The sequence below is a fragment of the Carettochelys insculpta genome, chromosome 14 (assembly GCF_033958435.1).
Source record: "Carettochelys insculpta isolate YL-2023 chromosome 14, ASM3395843v1, whole genome shotgun sequence".
Classification (NCBI taxonomy): Eukaryota; Metazoa; Chordata; order Testudines; family Carettochelyidae; genus Carettochelys; species Carettochelys insculpta.
Window position 1 is genome coordinate 8,485,085 of NC_134150.1, and position 17,909 is coordinate 8,502,993.

General features: G+C 50.4%; 1 protein-coding gene across 7 annotated transcripts in view; it reads right to left on the reverse strand.

The window, feature by feature from the left end:
• The window catches only part of NFATC3 (nuclear factor of activated T cells 3), a 204,615-nt gene that overhangs the window by 65,989 nt on the left and 120,717 nt on the right, over window positions 1-17,909 (reverse strand). For all 7 annotated transcript variants that reach the window (XM_075009205.1, XM_075009211.1, XM_075009207.1 and 4 more), the window contains one exon: window positions 5,275-5,474. In XM_075009205.1, the coding sequence (XP_074865306.1) occupies window positions 5,275-5,474 (200 nt within the window). The remainder of the gene's footprint in view (window positions 1-5,274; window positions 5,475-17,909) is intronic.

Below are 17,909 nucleotides of genomic sequence, written 5' to 3' on the forward strand. Positions count from 1 at the left end.
GGGTGGGGGGGAAGGTCAAGAATTAGATTGACCCAAGTATGCATATAATCTAATTCTTGATCTTCCCCCCCACCCCTCCACTCTCTGATTTGCTCCCCTTGATTATCTTTTTCTGATTCTTCTTCCACGCTTACTGTTTTTGGTTCTCTGTGCCTTAAATATTGAGTCTATTCTGGTCTGGCTATGGTCTGAAAAAGTGGGTCTGTCCCACGAAAGCTCACCTAATAAACTATTTTGCTAGTCTTTAAAGTGCTACTTGACTGCTTTTTGTTTTGATAGTGTATAGACTAGCATGGCTTACTCTCTGTTACTATGAGACATTATATGAATGTTGAATCAAATGAGTAAGGGTGTGTCTACACATGCACAGTATTTTGAAAAGACTGGCCCTCTTTCGAAAGAGCGAAGGGAGCATCTACATGTGCCATGTGCTCTTTCGATTTGAAATTGAAGGAATGCAGCTCAGACATCGAAAGCTGGAACCTGATCCCGTATGGGAAGAGCGCCAGCCGTCAAAAAACAATGTTGAAGGAAGGCACGTGTAGACACTCCACAACTCGTTCTTTCAAAAGAGGAGTCCTCCATGACAGCACCCAACCAGAGCACGGAGACGCCCTGTCCCACCAAGCAGAGCTCTATGATCCATGTGTGCGGCCACTCTTAAAGCTGCACGGACTCAGAAACCCCGTGGCAGGAAGCTGAGAGCAGGCAAGCTGTGAAAGCACAAGCCGCCAGAAGCACGCCCAATCAGCCACCCCCGACAACAGCAACAGGCACATTGCCAGAGCCCAGCAGTCTCCCAAGCCCCAGCCCCCCGAGCCCTCACAAGGCTCCCAGGGGTTCATCCCAGAAAAAGAGAAAAGGGGCCCCCTCCTGGACAGACCGTGAACTCCGAGACCACCTGGGCCTCTCGAAAGAGGAGGGCCTCTGGGAGATGGGGGTTAAGCGGAGGAATGCTGCTGTCTTCGCTTGCCTGGCCCGGGGACTGACCAGCCAAGGCCCCCTGGGACAGACCCTGGAGCAGGTCCGGAGCAAAGTAAAGGAGCTCTGGCAGGGCTATGCCCGGGTGTGGGATGAGGCTGGGTACTCAGGGGCAGGTCCCTCCACCTGCCCCTATTATCGGGAGCTACACTGCATCCTAGGGCCCCAAGACAGCTCCCCACTCACAGCGGTCCTAGACAGCTCAGCAGATCAGCCTGAGCCGGAGGAGCTGGAGGAGCCAGGACCAGCCAACCCGAGCCAGGGGAGAGACACCACCTGGGACTGGCCCAGCAAGGAGGGCGATCTTGTCATTGATGTCCCCTTGCAGTTGTCCAGCTGGGCCATGGGGAGCCAGGCGTCCCCAGAGATCATCAAGGTACCCCCCAGTAAGTACACAGCAGGGCCAGCACCCCAGTGGGCAGGGCAGGGGTGGCACCCCTGCCAGTGGGCTGGGCACAGGCCCAGAACCAGACACCCTGGCTGGCCACAGCCCCGAACACGCCCTCTGGGCCCGCCTGCACCACCCAGCACCCAGACTTGTGGACAGTTCCAGGCAGCCAGTTGCCCAGTGGGACATCCATGGGCCAGCTCTCACCCAGGGACGGTTCCACTGGGGAGGGAAGTCCTGTGTGCCCTTGACGCCACAGGGATGCCATGCCCACCATGGCCAAGCCCCGGGGGGGGTAGGGGGGTCGGGGGAGGCGGGGCCTCAGGGGAACAGAGTCCTTGGGGGGAGAACATGGGACAAGGTCCTGCTCAGAGACAGACACGCTATCCATCACCCCTTCCAGGTGCAGCAAGTGAGGGCCCACACCAGTCCATCAGCTTAGACCAGAGGATTCTGACAGGGGCCAGGCACCTCCAGCAGCAGCAGCAACACAGCAGGTGTGCAGATGGAGGTCACAGCGGTGCATGGCAGATGACCCCACCGACCTCCGTCAGGCAGAGCTCATGGAGTGCTGCCTCCAGCTGCAGGAGACCAACTTGGCCTTGCAGATGGAGGCCTGAGACCGGCACATGTCCCGCCTGGACGCCATCCACAGGACTTTGCAGGAGCACTTGGGCAATGGGGCCCGGCTCCTGGCCCTCCACACCCCACCCCCCAGCTGCCCAATCCCCCGAGCCCCCTGCAGGGCCACCTCCAAGGCCTCCCCACCAGAAAGACCCCCCCAGGGTCCCCTGCCCACCCCACACCCCACCCCCAGAGTCCTCCACCCCACTCCACTCCAATGCCTCTTTGCCATCCCACCATGCCCCTACCTTCCGTTGCTCCCTGCCCCATCCCATCCCCACTGTGGCATCTGCTCCTGGCCGGGGGTGGGGTGGGGTGGTGGAGGGATCCCAGGGCTGGTGGGGCTCTCAGCTCACAATCCCCTTGCCCGAGTGACCCTCCCAGTTCTGGCCCCCTTCCCACCCTCCTCCAAGTTCAGGACCCCCTGCCCCCCTCTCCCAGTTCCAGCCCCCTCTCCACCCAGAATCACAGGGCTGGAAGGGACCTCTGCAGGTCATCTAGTCCAGCCTCCTGCTTCAAGCAGGATCAACACCCACTAAGTCATCCCAGCCATGACCTTGTCCAGCTGGGACTTAAAAACCTCAAGGGATAGAGAATCTACCACCTATCTAGGCAACATATTCCAATGCTTCACCATCTGCCTGGTGAAGTAGTTTTTCCTAATATCTAACCTACACCTCTCCCTCTTCAGCTTCAGACCATTACTCCTTGTCCTACCATCTGACACCACTGAAAACAGTTTCTCACCCTCCTTTTTAGAGCTCCCCTTCAGGGAGTTGAAGGCTGTTATTAAATCACCTCTAAGTCTTCTCTTCTGTAAACTAAACAAGCCCAAATCCCTCAGCCTATCCTCATAGGTCTTGTGCTCCAGACCCTTAATCATATTTGTTACCCTTCGTTGAACCAGCTCCAGCAAATCCACATCCTTTCTATACTAGGGGGCCCAAAACTGGACATAATAATCCAGATGTGGCCTCACCAGTGCCAAATAAAGAGGAATAACTACTTCTCTAGATAACTACTTCTCCACATCCAAGTTTAGGCCCTCGTCCCGCAACACACAGTGATGGCCTCCCACCCACACTGTAAATAGTTGGACATTTAATACCACAGTTTTTTACGGTTATTGTTGATAAAGGTTTTTATTGTGCACCAATGCCCATGTCCTTTTGGGGGAGGTGGGGGGGGAAGAGGTATGGGTGCGGTGGTGGTGCACATGGTGGGGGGATGGATGTATGGGGGGGGGGGCGACAGTGAGGGGTGGGCAATGTGGCCCTGGGGCGAGACTTACACGAAGGGCCTCCTGGATCCGGACACTGTTGTGGTTCGCCTGGTGGCTGGCAACAGCAACTGACTGCTTGAACCCCGCTGTGGCTTCAGCTGTCCACCCTTGGATGTAGGCATCCCCCTGGCCCTCCACAATGTTGTGGAGGACCCAGCTCGTGCCCACCACTTGTGGGACATTGTGCACCCCCACCTCAAGGTGGGCAAAAGGCACTGCCACCACTCGAGGCACCCACAGGCCCACTTGACCCACGTGCAAGGCCTGGTTGAGGTGGGTGTTGGAGGCCTTTCTCCCGGGGTCGAGGTGGCCAGTATAGATCTGCATCAGCCACGGCAGTAGGGGGAATGCCGCATCTGCAACCGTGCATAGCGGCATAGTGGAGTCCCCAACTGGCATCTCTTGCTGGGGGATGAAGGTGCCAGCCTCCATATGCTGGCACAGGCCGGAATTGCAGAAGACCCTGGCATCGTGGGTTTGCCTCAACCAGCCGACGTAGATGTCCATGAACTGGCTTTTGTGGTCCACCAGGACCTGGAGGACCACTGAGTGGTAGCCCTTCTGGTTGATATAGCGGCCTGTGCTGTGTGGTGGGGCGCGGATGGGGACGTGCATCCTGTCCAGGGCACCAAAGCAATTCAGGAACACCAGCGAGGAGAAACCCTTGACGATGGCGTCCAGGTCCCCGACGCAGATGACCCCGGTGAAGGAGCATGGTGTTCATGGCACGGACAACCTGCATGGGAGGGAGGCCATGCGCTCTCATGAGGGTGTGGCAGGGTGTTCCCACCCAGCGATCCCCTCCCGTCCCCTCAGCCAACATGCCCCAAGAGCCCATGGGCCCCCTTCCCATAGTGGGAGTGCACCCCGGGCCCAGCTTACCTGCATGAGCACTGCTCCGACAGTGGCCTTGCCCACCCCGAACTGGTGGCCCACTGAGCAGTAAGAGTCCAGGGTGGCCAGTTTCCATAGTGAATTGCGACTCGCTTCTTGAGGAGGAGTGCAGGCCGCATGGTGGTGTCCTGATGTCTCAGTGTAGGTGCCAGCCATTGACACAGCTCCTGGAAGGTGTCCCGGCTCATGCAAAAGTTCTGGAGCCAGCTGGCATCATCCCATTACCCCAGAACCAGTCGCTTCCAGCAGTCCATGCTGCTGGGGTGTCTCCACAGGCGCCAGGTGGTGGGGTGCAGGCTGGGTGGGCTCACAGGGGCTGTTCAGTATCCCAAGGAGGCGGCGAGCAGCTGCAGCGACCATGCAAACAATGTGGGCAGCAGAGCCCACGATATCCGCATCCAGTGCAAGGAGCAGGGTGTTGTCAGCCACGGTACTGACATGGTCAGCCAGCATGTGCTGGGGTCTGCGTTACTCCTGGCAGCTCGGCAGGCCTCAGCTAGTGCAGGGCAGGGAAATTGGAAGGCGGCCCTTTAAGGCTGCGGTTGGCTGTGGGCCCCAGAAGGACTTGGTAGACATGCAACCTCATCTGCAGCATCTCCACCTCCCTTCTTTCAAAAGAGCTCTCGTACACATGTGGATGCTCTTTTTCGAAATAATGGGACGGGGTCTTCAAAAGAAGGGGTCGGAACTGTGATCCGCCTTTGCCATGTGGTCATGTTCTTCTGAAAGCTGGTATATCAATTTCTGGCTTTCGATTTTGCCCTTTCGATGGTGGGTTTCTGTGTAAACACAGCCTATATGTGCTGAATCTGATACTTGTAAGAAACAATTTGTGGTGCTCTCATGGCTTCTAATACTATAGTGTGGTATAATAGGTTTCCTCTTTGTTTCTAAAAAATGTATTTATTCACTCCAGATTTTGCCCAGAGGCTTGAAGTAAAAAGTTCACGGCGGGGGGAAAAAACCCCACATGCTAAATATAAGCATATAATTAAAAATCAGTATCAGGCTAGCTTAAAAAAATACACCATTTTCTCCCCATATTGCTTTGAAAGAAATACACAAATGATTAAGTTGCTAGTTTGGGACAAATGATGCTACACACCTGGCTGACATATTATTTTCAGGTAGAAGTGGAATTTCCAGTACTTTTGTGCTGGCAATTATTATTTCTTGGCTAGCAGTAGCAACCGTTTTCCCAGTGATTCGATGAACCTGGTAGAATGCATGAGGTCGTAAGTAGCGATCATCTGCTGTTCCAATAAACATCTGCAGGTTCACCGGCTTCTCACTGTAGCCTATGAGCTGATTTAAAAAAAAAAATTAAAGCATTAACTGGATTTTATTGCATTGTATTTTAAAGTCAAATTACATTTTATTTGTACATATAAACATGCAGAATTATAAAAGGATAAATAAAAATTGCTTAATATTTTTTCAAAGCATGAACATTTTCAGCCTATGCTCTGTCATGGACAAATGATTCTATAAAGAACAAATGGTAGGTAAACTGGTTGTCCTTCTGGACATTAGAAAAGAGGTGGAAGGGGTGGGCAATAATTTTTGATGGGGGGGAGGACACAGAGTTTCTTCTAATTTTTTCCATCCATGGGCAGAATAATTTTTTATGTGCCCCAAAGCATGTGTGGATGTGCACCCCTAACACACACATACTGCCCACTGAGGATGTCTACCGGCATTCTGATAATCAGCTGGGTGGCACCTGAATCTCTCCTGGGCAGTCACCTAAGCTAAAAATCAAATTAACAAACTGGCAATTCTGAATAGAACATAAATCACATTAAACCCCACTAAGCCACTTTAAAGTCACACTTCTGGCTAATGAGGATTACTTTTCTTGTATCCCCATTTACACAAGCCGTTACAATAAATGGGAGGAGTTAAAGCTCCTTGATATTTTGAATTTTCTTATAAAAACATCAAGAAGCAATTTAATAATTTGCAAATTTCTATACCTTTTGAATTTTAAAAGCAAATATTCTTCAGTTATCAATTGGTATTGTCAAAACCAGTCTACAATTTCCGTAACAGAAAATGATAAATTAAATAACTGGAAGCCTGAAACTAAACGTTTTTGAAGTTATACATTTGACATAACTTAAGCTATCCCAAAACCCATGAATTAATCATTTTCCCTATGTGAGTTTTAAACAAGAGACACCCTGTTCTTGGTACTTCATTTTTAAAAAATTGATATATGATAAATAAGTATTTTCATTAACTTATGTAATTTTGCCACATATTAACACATTTATAAAAGACTTAATGAAGAGAAGTTGATTTTTACAAGCAGAGGAAAAAAAAAGGTTTTAGAAGTAGCAAATTCTTCTTTACCTATTCGTAGGGCTTTCCCTCTGGAGGAATGTGCTGGTACTATCTACTGGTGCCTCCTCACTTGAGCTCCCACAGCAGGGGCTCTCAGAGGGGCTCAGTGCTGCAGTCAGCTCCAAGTCGCAAGGCTGCCAGAGTCCCCACTGGCCTCACAGCAGCGCAGGGCCAGGAGCTGGAGCCCACATTGCCCCTCTAGCAGCCCCAGCCGTGGGAACCAGGGTGAGAGTGGGGGTGAAGAGTCAGACTGGATACTCATTTTTTTTTTAAACACACACACACACACACACACACACACACACAGAGAGAGGCATTGCCTATTTGCAACACCACCACCTAATTTTAAATTTAAAGCTATTTTTGTTGCATATATTTGCCACATTTTTAAAAAAAGTGGCTTTTCCAAAGATTACGTGTATTGTCTTAAATTAATAAGCAAAATTGTGTTCTTGAAAAATGTTATCCACAAGGATCAACCATGCCCTTTTGCTGTATTACTTAAAAAAAAATTAAGAAGCTGAATTCAAAGAGTTATCTATCTATCTATATATAAAAAATCTGGACTCTCAACTTAAAGAAAATTTAAATTAAGAAAGTGACCATGGAATCTGGGAAAAACACAATGCAGTTGAACAAATTTTAATCCTTATGGTAGCTCCCCCCCACCTTAACTATTTCCCCATCCAACAAAAAAAGCGTGCTTCCATTTAGTTAGAACCTCACTTCCTCTTAGCAATATAGCAGATGGTCATAGACTCCCCAGTTATAAGGTAGTTTTTTGATCATTCATATTGACACAAAACATGGTGCCTGAAAGATTTTCATGTTTACTGAATTGACAATAAGGAAATCTCATTTTGTAAACTTATAGCTTTTGTATGAAGAATTTAATAGGTTTCTTTCTTGATTTCTGGGGCCAGCACAATCACCTCCACCTTTTTTCTATGGAGCTTGAGGAACACCTTCTTGATGAGTGGAATCCAGAGGAAGGAATACATGAGGTTGCCTCCCAAGGGAAGCAGGAATGCACCCAAGCTGGTACCCAGGTTGAATTTTTGAGAATAGGAGAATGCCAGGCACTTCATTGATCTTGGTGGCAAAGATCTACTTGGGGAAATCGCCACCTTTAGAAGATGGACTGTATGATGTCCAGATGGATGGATGGATCTGTTGTGGTTGCAAAACAGCCTGCTGAGGTGGCCTTCCAGCTTGTGTTGTGCTCTGGCGAGACATAGTATGACTCCAGGCAAATGAAATGGGCTATGCAAAATTCCCAAAGCTGGAAAGCTTCCTGACAGGAAAGGGAAGAGCAGGCACATCTGCCCTCCGTTTATGTAAAAATGGTAGTGGTTTTGTTGGCCATCACTGCTATGCATTGTCTTGCATTATGGACAAGAAAGTCTGGCAGGCGAGTTGCATCCCTGAGTTCCTTGATGTTGACATGAAACAGCTTGCTCTGCAACTACCAACCTTACACCTGAAACATCTCAGGTGGCCTCCACATCATAGCGCTGATGTGTCTGTCAACAGGGCCACGGATGGTTGAGGAGTGCTGAAGAGGACTCCTTTGGTTAACTGCATGAGAATGTAGCCACTCCGGGAAGGATTCTAGAACTTTGTTTAGAATTGTAACTACTAAGTCCAGACGGTCCTAAACTAGGTGATAAGCAGTCAAGCTACATCTGGCATTGTCTGAGCCTCAATCTGATGACATACACAAGCCGCGTCTACATGTGCCGGCTACTTCGAAGTAGCTGCACCAACTTCGAAGTGAGACGTCGAAGTTGCTAACCTCACGAGGGGATGGGAATAGCGCCCTACTTCAACGTTGAACGTCGAAGTAGGGCACATGTAGCCGTTGCGCGTCCCACAACATCGAAATAGCTGGGTCTGCCATGGCAGCCATCAGCTGAGGGGTTGAGAGACGCTCTCTCCAGCCCCACAGCTCTATGGTCGCCGCGTGCAGCGGCCCCTTAAAGGTCCCCGCCCCCTGCCTTCCTGTGCAGGAAGCTGAGAGATCGTGCAGGCGGCAGCCCAGCCACGCGGCCAGCCTGCACGCCCCTCTGGAGCCACAGATACCGCCCCCCCCGCTGCGATGGCCGCCTGCCAGCCCCCCCAAGCGCCCCCAGGGCACCCCCCTCAAGGGGAGCCAGGGCTTCCAGCCCAGCAGCCAGCCTGGCAAAAGGCAGTGGGGCTCCTCCTGGACGGAGGCCGAGCTTCGGGACCTGCTGGGGCTCTGGAGTGAGAAGGAAGTGCTCCAGGTAACAGGGAAAAAGAGGCGGAACGCGGATGCGTTCGCTCGGCTGGCCGAGGGCCGGGCTGCCCAGGGTCACCCTGCCCACACTCCTGACCACGTCAGGAGTAAGGTTAAGGAGCTGCCCCCGTCACTTGCCCCTTTTACAGGGAGCTCAGGTCCATCCTGTGCCCCCGGCACACCTCCTCCCCTCCGGCCACTCTTGATACCTCGGCCAACGAGCCCCAGCAGGCCCCGGAGGCGGAGTCCGCCCCAGAGGTAAGCCCTGCACCCCAGGGGCCACCCCAGGAGTGCACCCCTGGGGCACTGGAGGAGGAGAAGGAGGGGGGGATCCTCCTCCAGCGATGGGGGGCTCCAGATCGACATCCCATCACGGAACTCCAGGAGGGCGTCCCCCAACCATGGGAGTGGACCATCAGGTATGTACCCCCCCGGTGCACACCCCCGGGGTTGAGGGGCGGGGCCAACAGACACGACCAGGGCCCTCCACATGCCCAGATGACCATGGCCCCAAGGGCAGCAGTGGCATGTCCCTCAGAAGAGTGCATCAGCCCCTGCCCCATCCCTGGGGATGGGGGGAGGGGGTGGGACACCCATCAGCAGCATCTCCCAGGGACGGGGATGGGGAACCAGCAGCAGAGGGGTAGGGGGACAAGGGCCACGGCTCGGGGACCACACTAATGGCTGTCTCCGCTCTTCTTCCCCCCGTGTTCCGCAGCTGCACCATCGGAGGGACAAGAGAGTGCCGGCGAGGTGGTAGTGGTCCTGGAGAGCCCACTGGGGACATCAGTCCAGGCCAGCCCCTCGGCGGAGCACCGACCGGCCCCAGGGCGGGGACAACAGCAGAGCCAGCACTCCCGGACGGTGACAGACCCCCAGCTGCTGGCGATCCTCCATCAGCAGCTGGAGGTCTCCGAGCAGCACCTGCGGGTGGAGGAGCAGCGCCTCGAACTTCAGGAGCAGGCGCTGGCCTGGCGCCAGGAGACATGGGGGGCCTTTATGCACACATTCAAGCGCACTGCGGACTACCTGGCCCCACATGCTGCGCCGGCCGCTGCTGTGCCTGCCCTGTCTGCTCCACCCGCCGTCGCACCGCCATCCGCCACTGAGGGCCCTTCCGCCAAGGGGGACCTGGCGCCTGCTGACACCGACCGGCCATATCTCCCGGTCCACCCGGCCAGGGCTGAGGCCCAGGCGCGGGTCGCGGCCGCCCACCCCCAGCGCTGGACATTAGAGGGTGTGGGGCCCAGGACGTGGCCCCCCCTGCCCCCTTTGTACATATCCCCTTCACTTGTCTTTTGTAAATTGTTTGTATTAGACCCCTGTTATGTTGTTATGATGATACCTGCCCCCCCATGTAAATAGTTCTCCCCTTCCTTGTCTTCCCCTTTTTTTTCCTGTCATCCTATAATATTATATATATAAATAAAATATTTATTTTGGCTGTAAATCATTATGATAATAATAAGAGTTCAACATATTCTGGTTTGACGAACAGCATGTCTGTTTTTATTTACAAGAAAAGTGTGTGGGGGGGTGCTCTGTGGTGTAGGCGTAGGGACAGGGAGTGTTGTGGAAGAAGGAGAGGGTGCAGTGGGGGGCCTGCCAGCGTTCACTCCGGGGCCTTGTCGAACTGGGCCTTCAGGGTCCACCTGGTGACTGGGGGCAGTAGGTGGCTGCACATTGGCCCTGCCGGCCTCCACAGCCCAGCCCTGAAAGAATGTAGGTCCCCGCCTCCAGCCGGTGGCACAGGCCCAAATTCCGGAATACCCGGGCGTCGTGGGTGCTGCCAGGCCAGCCCACATACATGTCCAGGAAGCGGCCCCGGCTGTCCACCTAGGCCTGGAGGACCACTGAGTGGTAGCCCTTCCTGTTTAAGTAGCGTCCTCCACTGTGCTCCGGGGCACGGATGGGGATGTGAGTCCCATCCAGAGCCCCGAAGCAACTGGGGAAACCCAGGGTGGCAAACCCCGTGATGGCGGCATCTGGGTCCCCAACCCTCACGAGCCTGTGGAGGAGCAGGGCATTGATGGCGCGGACGACCTGCAGGGGAAGCACGTGGGAGACCACCAATGAGGGGTGTGCAGGGTGTGTATGGCCCTCCCCTGCCAGGGCTCCCCTCCCCTCCCCTGCCAGGGCTGCCTCCCCCTCCCCCTGTGGGTCCTCTTACCTCCATGAGGACAGCCCCGACAATGGCCTTACCAACGCCAAACTGCTGGCCCACGGATCGGTAGCTGTCTGGAGTGGCCAGCTTCCAGACAGCGATGCCGACCCGTTTCTCCACACTGAGGGCACGCTGCATGGCGGTGTCCTGGTGCCTCAGTGCGGGGGTGAGCCACTGGCATAGCTCCAGAAATGTCTGCTGGCTCATCCGGAAGTTCTGGAGCCAGCGGTCGCTGTCCCACTCTCCGAGCACCAGCCGCTCCCACCAGTCGGTGCTCGTGGGGTAGCTCCACAGCCGGCGGCGTGTGCGGCGGGGGGGGCAGGGTGGGTGGGCTGCAGGGTTTGGGGTTGCTTCCTCCTCCCCAGCTAGGATGTGATCAGCTGCCTCCTGCATGGCATCGAGGAGGGCGAGCATTGCTCCTACAGGGGCGGCTGGGGGGACTTCTGGCTGCTGCTGGGGGGGTCCATGACTGCGTCGCCCAAGGTGTGCATGCCTATGGCACTGCAGACCGTGTGCTGTGCAGGCTGAGTGTGTCTGGTAGGGGCCCTTTAAGGGAGCAGCTAGCTGTTGCCCTGGAAGTGCTAGTCCGCCCTGTGACCCTGTCTGCAGCTGTTCCTGGCACCCTTATTTCGATGTGTGCTACTTTGGCGTGTAGACATTCCCCTGCAGCGCCTACTTTGATGTGGTGCTGCCCAATGTCGACAGTACCAGCCCTGGAGGACGTGTAGACGTTATTCATCTAAATACCTTATTTCGATGTCGCTACATTGAAATAAGCTATTTCGATGTAGTGTTCATGTGTAGACGTAGCCACAAACTGCCATGTGTCTAAGATGATTCAGGTGTTCCCTTGCGGTTTTGCTGTGGCATTGCCCGGGGTCTGGATGAAATCTGTCATTGCTTGACATGTGGATTGTTTCACTTAGTGAGTCCAGCACCAGCTCCAATCAATTCTACTCTTCATGTGGGAAACAGCACTGACTTGTCCATTTTGAGGAGGAGTCCTAGCCTCTCAAAGGTGTCCCTGACCAGGTGGACCTGAGACTCTAGCTGTACCCAAGTGCCTCTACAGCAGCCAGTCATTACGTTACAGGTATACCTATACTTGCCTATTGTGGGAAAAGGGTGCAACCATCAACATGAACTTGGAGAACACTAGAGCAGGCTGTCAACAGGTTGAATGGAAGCACTGAACTGGCAGTGTTTGTAGTTAACCATAAACCTCAGGAAATATCTGTGGGACACAGGAATGGTGTTGTGGAAATATGCATCTTTCAGGCCAAGGGCAATATACCCGTCTCACAGATCCAGGGAGGGTAAGACAATGCAGAACTTCATTCATGAACTGGCTTCAGTCCTTGCTGGTCTAAAATGGGCCTGAAAACCATATTCTCAAGGGAGGAAATATTGGTAGTAGAATCTCTTGCCCCATAACTCCAGAGGAACCTTCTCCACTACCCCTCTGGCTAGGAGCGATTCCGTCACAAGAAATAGCTTGTGAGACGAATACCTGAAGAAGGAAAAGAAAAGAAAAGGTGTACAACTGGAGAAAAAATCCCAGTTGTACCATATGGAGCCCCCTACAGCAATGCTCCCTCCAATCATTTCCATCCATGTGTAGAATAAATTTTTATGTGTACCTAGACATGTGCATGCACACCGCCAACAGAAACAAAAACCTAGCTCTGGTGCACTGCTAATCAGCTGAGCAGCATATGAATCTCTCCTGAGTGGCCACAAAAGTGCCCAGCTTACAGGGAATACTGCCCAACAGTCCAATGTTATTTACAATTAAGCACTGCAGAAGTGGATCAGAATTCAAAAAGAAAGGAATGGATCTGAAGCTCTGGAGGGGGTGCCCTGGGACAGATGGTAAGCCCAAAGAGGTCAAGAAGGACACACTGCCCGTGATGCCAAAGCACATCAATGCTCCTTTGCCATCTACTGGACCAGTGCCAACTGCGCCTCAAAATGTAGAAAGATTGGCAATAGTTTGAATAAAGTTATTTGCATGTGTCCTGCATCATGTGAAAATCCATGGTCTTTGGCAATCAAATGGAAAAAAAAACCTCAAAATTATTTCTTACTAAGAGTCATTTATTGCACACACATGGTTTAAAAAGGAGTTCTCAGCAACACCACAGAGATAGCTGCAATTACTGTTATTTGCTAGTTGCCTCATTATATTTCCCTAAAGACGACAAGGTACTCTGAATTTCTCAAACCAACAGTAAAAATCCCAAATACACACTTAGGAAGTAGAGCTATAAGAACAAGTTGGGCACTGAAATACAGAAACACTACATGCAAATAAAAGATGGTTACTCGTGTGCAGTATCTGATATTCTTCAAGATGAGTGTCCCTGGGCAGTGCTTACCAGATCAAAGTGAGTCACTGCACATTTGAACAGAGATTTTTGACAGCAGTTCCCCGATAGGCCATGCATGTACAGTGCCTGCCTCATGACCTATCAGAGCTTGAACAGTGTGTGCACTGCCTGGGCTCCTCAGTTCCTCTTCCACAAAGAAGTGTGCTTCAGAGTCTCATGTAGAGGGGAAGAGTGCGGGTAGCAGAATGCACAAAGAGCCATTCATTTTGAAGAATATCTGTTACTGCACATGGTAAGTAATGTCATTTTCTCCATCTCCTCCTTCTCCCAGTGGGTGCTCCATTCCATGTAGTTGAGAAGCAGTATCTGTAAGGACCGCTGGGGCTTAAGATAGGTAAGAGGACAGCTGAAAGGATGGCTCTACCTAGTCTTGTTTCAGATGAGGGGTCTTGCACAAAAGCATCATGCTTAGTGAGCGTGAGGTGTGATGCCCAGGTGGCTGCCTTGCATATGTCAGAAAGCAGAACATTACAAAGAAGAGTAGGTAAAGATCCAGTGCAGTATGCTGATTGGTATAGGAAGCTAGACTCATCTCTGTTGGTAACGGAAGCATACGAAGCTGGTTATCTATTTGGAGAGCTTCTGGGCAAAGATGGCTTTGCCCTGTAAGCACAGAGCAATTGAAACAAGCAGTTTAGGAGTCTGTCTAAATGGCTTTGTCCTATCCAATTAGAAGGATAATGCCCTACATATGTCGAGCATATCCACTGCTCTTTTGAATGCATTAGCATGTGGTGTAGGGGAAAACACTGGAAGATGGATCTGTTTAGGTGAAAGGTGTAGATTTTAGACAAAATTTAGGATGTAATCATAGCATGGTTCTCTCACTGAGCAATGCCAGGAAGGCTCCAAGTTCACTCATGCATCTGGCTGATTTAACTGCCACTAAGAAAGAGATTTTCATGAATAGGTAGAGAAGGGAACAGGTTTTAAGTGTTTGCACATCGAGACCTTGAGGACTAAGTGCTAATCCTAGGGCTCAAGTGGCAGTCTTATGTTTGGATACAGCATCTAGATGCCTTTCATGTGCCTCTTGCTAACCAGAGGGGCAAAAATAATCACTCTTACAGTGGAGTGTCATGATTGCCTCAAGGTGAACCATAGAGTACTAGACCTGGGAAGCAACTCAAGAAGTTCTCAAGTCCAATCCCCTGCCCTCATGGAAGGATCAAGTACCATCTGTATCACCCCTAATATTTATCCAACCTGTTCTTAAATACCTCCAATGACAAAGATTCCACAACCATTTGAACTGATGCACAACCCAAACTTTCCTTGATGTAATTTAGGCCCATTGCTTCTTGTCTCATCATCAAAGACTAAGAACAATAATTTTTCCTCCCTTCTTGTAACGTTCTTTTAAGGTTCATGAAAACTGTTGTGTCTCCTCTGAGCCTCCCCTTTTCCAAACTAAACAAATAGTTATTTTAATCTTCTCTCATAGGCCATATTTTCTAGAACTTTAATCATGTTAGTTGCCCTTCCCTGGACCCTCTCCATTTTCTCCACATCTTTCTTAAATGTGGTGCCCAAAACTGGACACACTACTCCACTTGAGGCCTAACCAGCACAGAGTAGAGCGGAAGAACTACTTCTCGTGTCTTGCTCACAACACTGCTGTGAATGTTCCCTCAGAATTGTTTGCCTTTTTTTTTGGGGGGGGGGGGGGTGCCAACAGTGCCAGTTTATTGACTCATACTCAGCTTGTAGTCCACTATGACCCGTAGTTCCCTTTCTGCAGTATTCCATCCTAGGGAGTCCCTTCCCATTTTGTGTGTGTGAAACTGATAGTTCCTCTCTAAGTGGAGTACTTTGCATCTGTCCTTACTAAACTTCATCCTACTTGGCTCACACCATTTCTCCAGTTTGTCCAGATATTTTGACTTCTGACCCTATCCTCCACAGCAACCCCTACCAGTTTGGGATCATCTACAAACTTGATAAGCGTACCCTCTACACCATTATCTAAATAACCGATGAAGATATTGAACAGAACCGACCCTACAACTGACCCCCTGTGGAGCCTCACGTGTTATTCCCTTCCAGCATGACTGCGAACCATTTATAACTGCTATCTATGAATGGTTATCCAACCAATTATGCACCCACCTAGGGTGTATTTCCCTACTTTACTGCTTCAACCTTGATTGGGCTGAGGAAAAAGCATGGTATTTTACGTTGTATGAGGAGTCTAAAAAGAGTGGAAGAGGGGCAGAAACTGGACAGGTGCGTTCGGCATTACACCAAGAAAGGAGAATTTAATGTTTGCAGAGACTCATTCATGCCACCTGCAAACTTAAGACTCATCAAAATGAAGGTCCTTGACTATATTTGGGACCTCGTTTAGGAATCAAAGACATTTGGAACGAAGAAGCCTCATAACTACTGCTGAAGTGATGAATGGGATGGCAGTATCAGTAGTGTCAAGGAATGCTCACACAGATGTTCTGGCAAGTCATATGCACTATGCAAAAACCATCTGGAACTGCTCCCTGCTGTCTGTTGATAGTTGGTCCTCAATAGAATTCAGCTAGATATATTTCACTCAATTATAGTTTGCCATTAAAACTTCACAATTGGAAGTGTTAAGTTGTAAGGAGACCAAGGAATAGAAGATTTCCTCCTCAGTGTATCTAGACACTCATGCCCTGTTTCCATGAGCTGTAATTTTAGCGTGGGTCTACCTTTCATGTTCATTAACTGCACTGACTATGAAGGAGATAGGTGAAAGATGAGAAGAAAATTTTGGATGCCTTTGCCAGGACATAATACTCCTAATTCATTCTCTTGTATGTAGGCAGAAGAGAAGTGGAGTGTGTCAGATCTTCTATAGGCTCAGAATGGCTTTGTTTTGACACTCAAAGGTGCTTATACCAGTCAGGTGTTGGCTGCATGTACACTCCATGAGTAGCTGCAATTTCTTTAACTGCTGCTGGAAAGGAACATCTATAGGAATGAGGGGTAGAATCTAGAACTGCCACCTGAGACAAAGTCTGTATCAGAATCCTCTCTCTCAGGCTCCCTCTGGTATTATGGAGTGCCTGGAGAGAGGTGAGGTGAAACTGTCGATACCAAATGAATGTCAGGTAATTTTGATGTCCTCAGTACCGGCAGCACACTGGAGCTCTGCAGCAAAGAATAAAGTAATCTCGGATACAGCCAGGTCTCACGGAAAACCATCCCTGGGATACCAAGAACATTATCAGCACTTCAGTGTCGTCTACCCTGAGGTAACTATGGCCAAGACACTGGTCTTGAGGAAGCATGCTCATTGACAGTAGTGTAAGTCTTATGCATATAAAAGGAAGAGTGACTGAAGCTGGAGTAGACTTCTTCAGCATCAAGGAAACAGAACACAGATGTTCTTGCTACCTTTTTATCTCCTAATGGCACTGATGATCTCTCTGGGCCCAAGGCTTTGTGACCTTTTAGTTTAGCTGTGCCTTTCGTAGCTGAGGAATCATCAGTCTCATGTGTACTTGATGACCTATGCTTTTAGAAGTAGACTTTATACTGGATGAGCCAGAGTCGCATTCTTTTTACAGCTTATGAGAGAGGTATCCTGAATTGTCTTCTTAGGCTATGTCTATACTTACGCGAACTGTGTAGCTAAAATGGACCTATCAGCATTAACTGCTATGGCTGTCTACCAGGAGACCTAGGGTAACCTTCCAGTAAAGAAATACTAATACATATTTAAACACAGTAGAAGAGGTTTTGTTTTTTTTTTTGGCCAAACAAGAAGCTGTATTACATTTGAACCTCCTTAATCCGGATGTCTGTTTTCAGCCCCCAGCATGGCTGGACTGTCAGCAACCCATGCAGGGAGCTCCAAGCTTTAAAGGTCAGATCCGACCCACAGGCCCTGCTTGACAGAGGGAGGAGGGAAGAAGTGGCTCTGTGTGCTCCTACTCTCCCTTTGATTTGGTTGCAGGAATGGAAGTGCAGCAAAATGCTTATCTGGAGGCTTCCCGCCCCCGCACTGCTCCCATTCATGGCCAATGAGAGTGGCAGGGGACACAAAAAATCACTTGTACCCACTAATGCACTCTCCCTTCCAGACCCCGTCCCTCAAACCGCCCCCCCTCCACATCTTGCTCCTGTATCCTATCTCCCACCCAGACCCCAGCCCTTACCTCCAACAATAGTTAAATACAATGCATTAAAGATTTGTCTGAGGGCATGTTATACATCTTTTACTTGCCCAATATATGGCTTGTACATGCAAAATAGAAAGAGACTTTATTTACTCTGCTTTATGGCAAACACACATGGCTCCAAAAATTCCATAACCCATCATAGCTTTATTTCCCAAAGTTGCTGGATCAATGCAGTTCAAAAGTATTACTAATGAACAGTAATATTATGGACTATTAAAAAGAAATGAGAATAAAGTTGAGAAAATCACAACAGAACAACTGCCAGAGCGTCATCTCAGGCTGAGGCAGTTGAGAAGTGTTATATAACAGCATAGGGCATGAGATTAACTAACTTGCATGTATGGGCCAAATGGAAGCTTCTGCGGGAAATCTTCAAAGATGCAGGAGGTATAGAACATCTTTGATTGAACCATGCATAGGAAC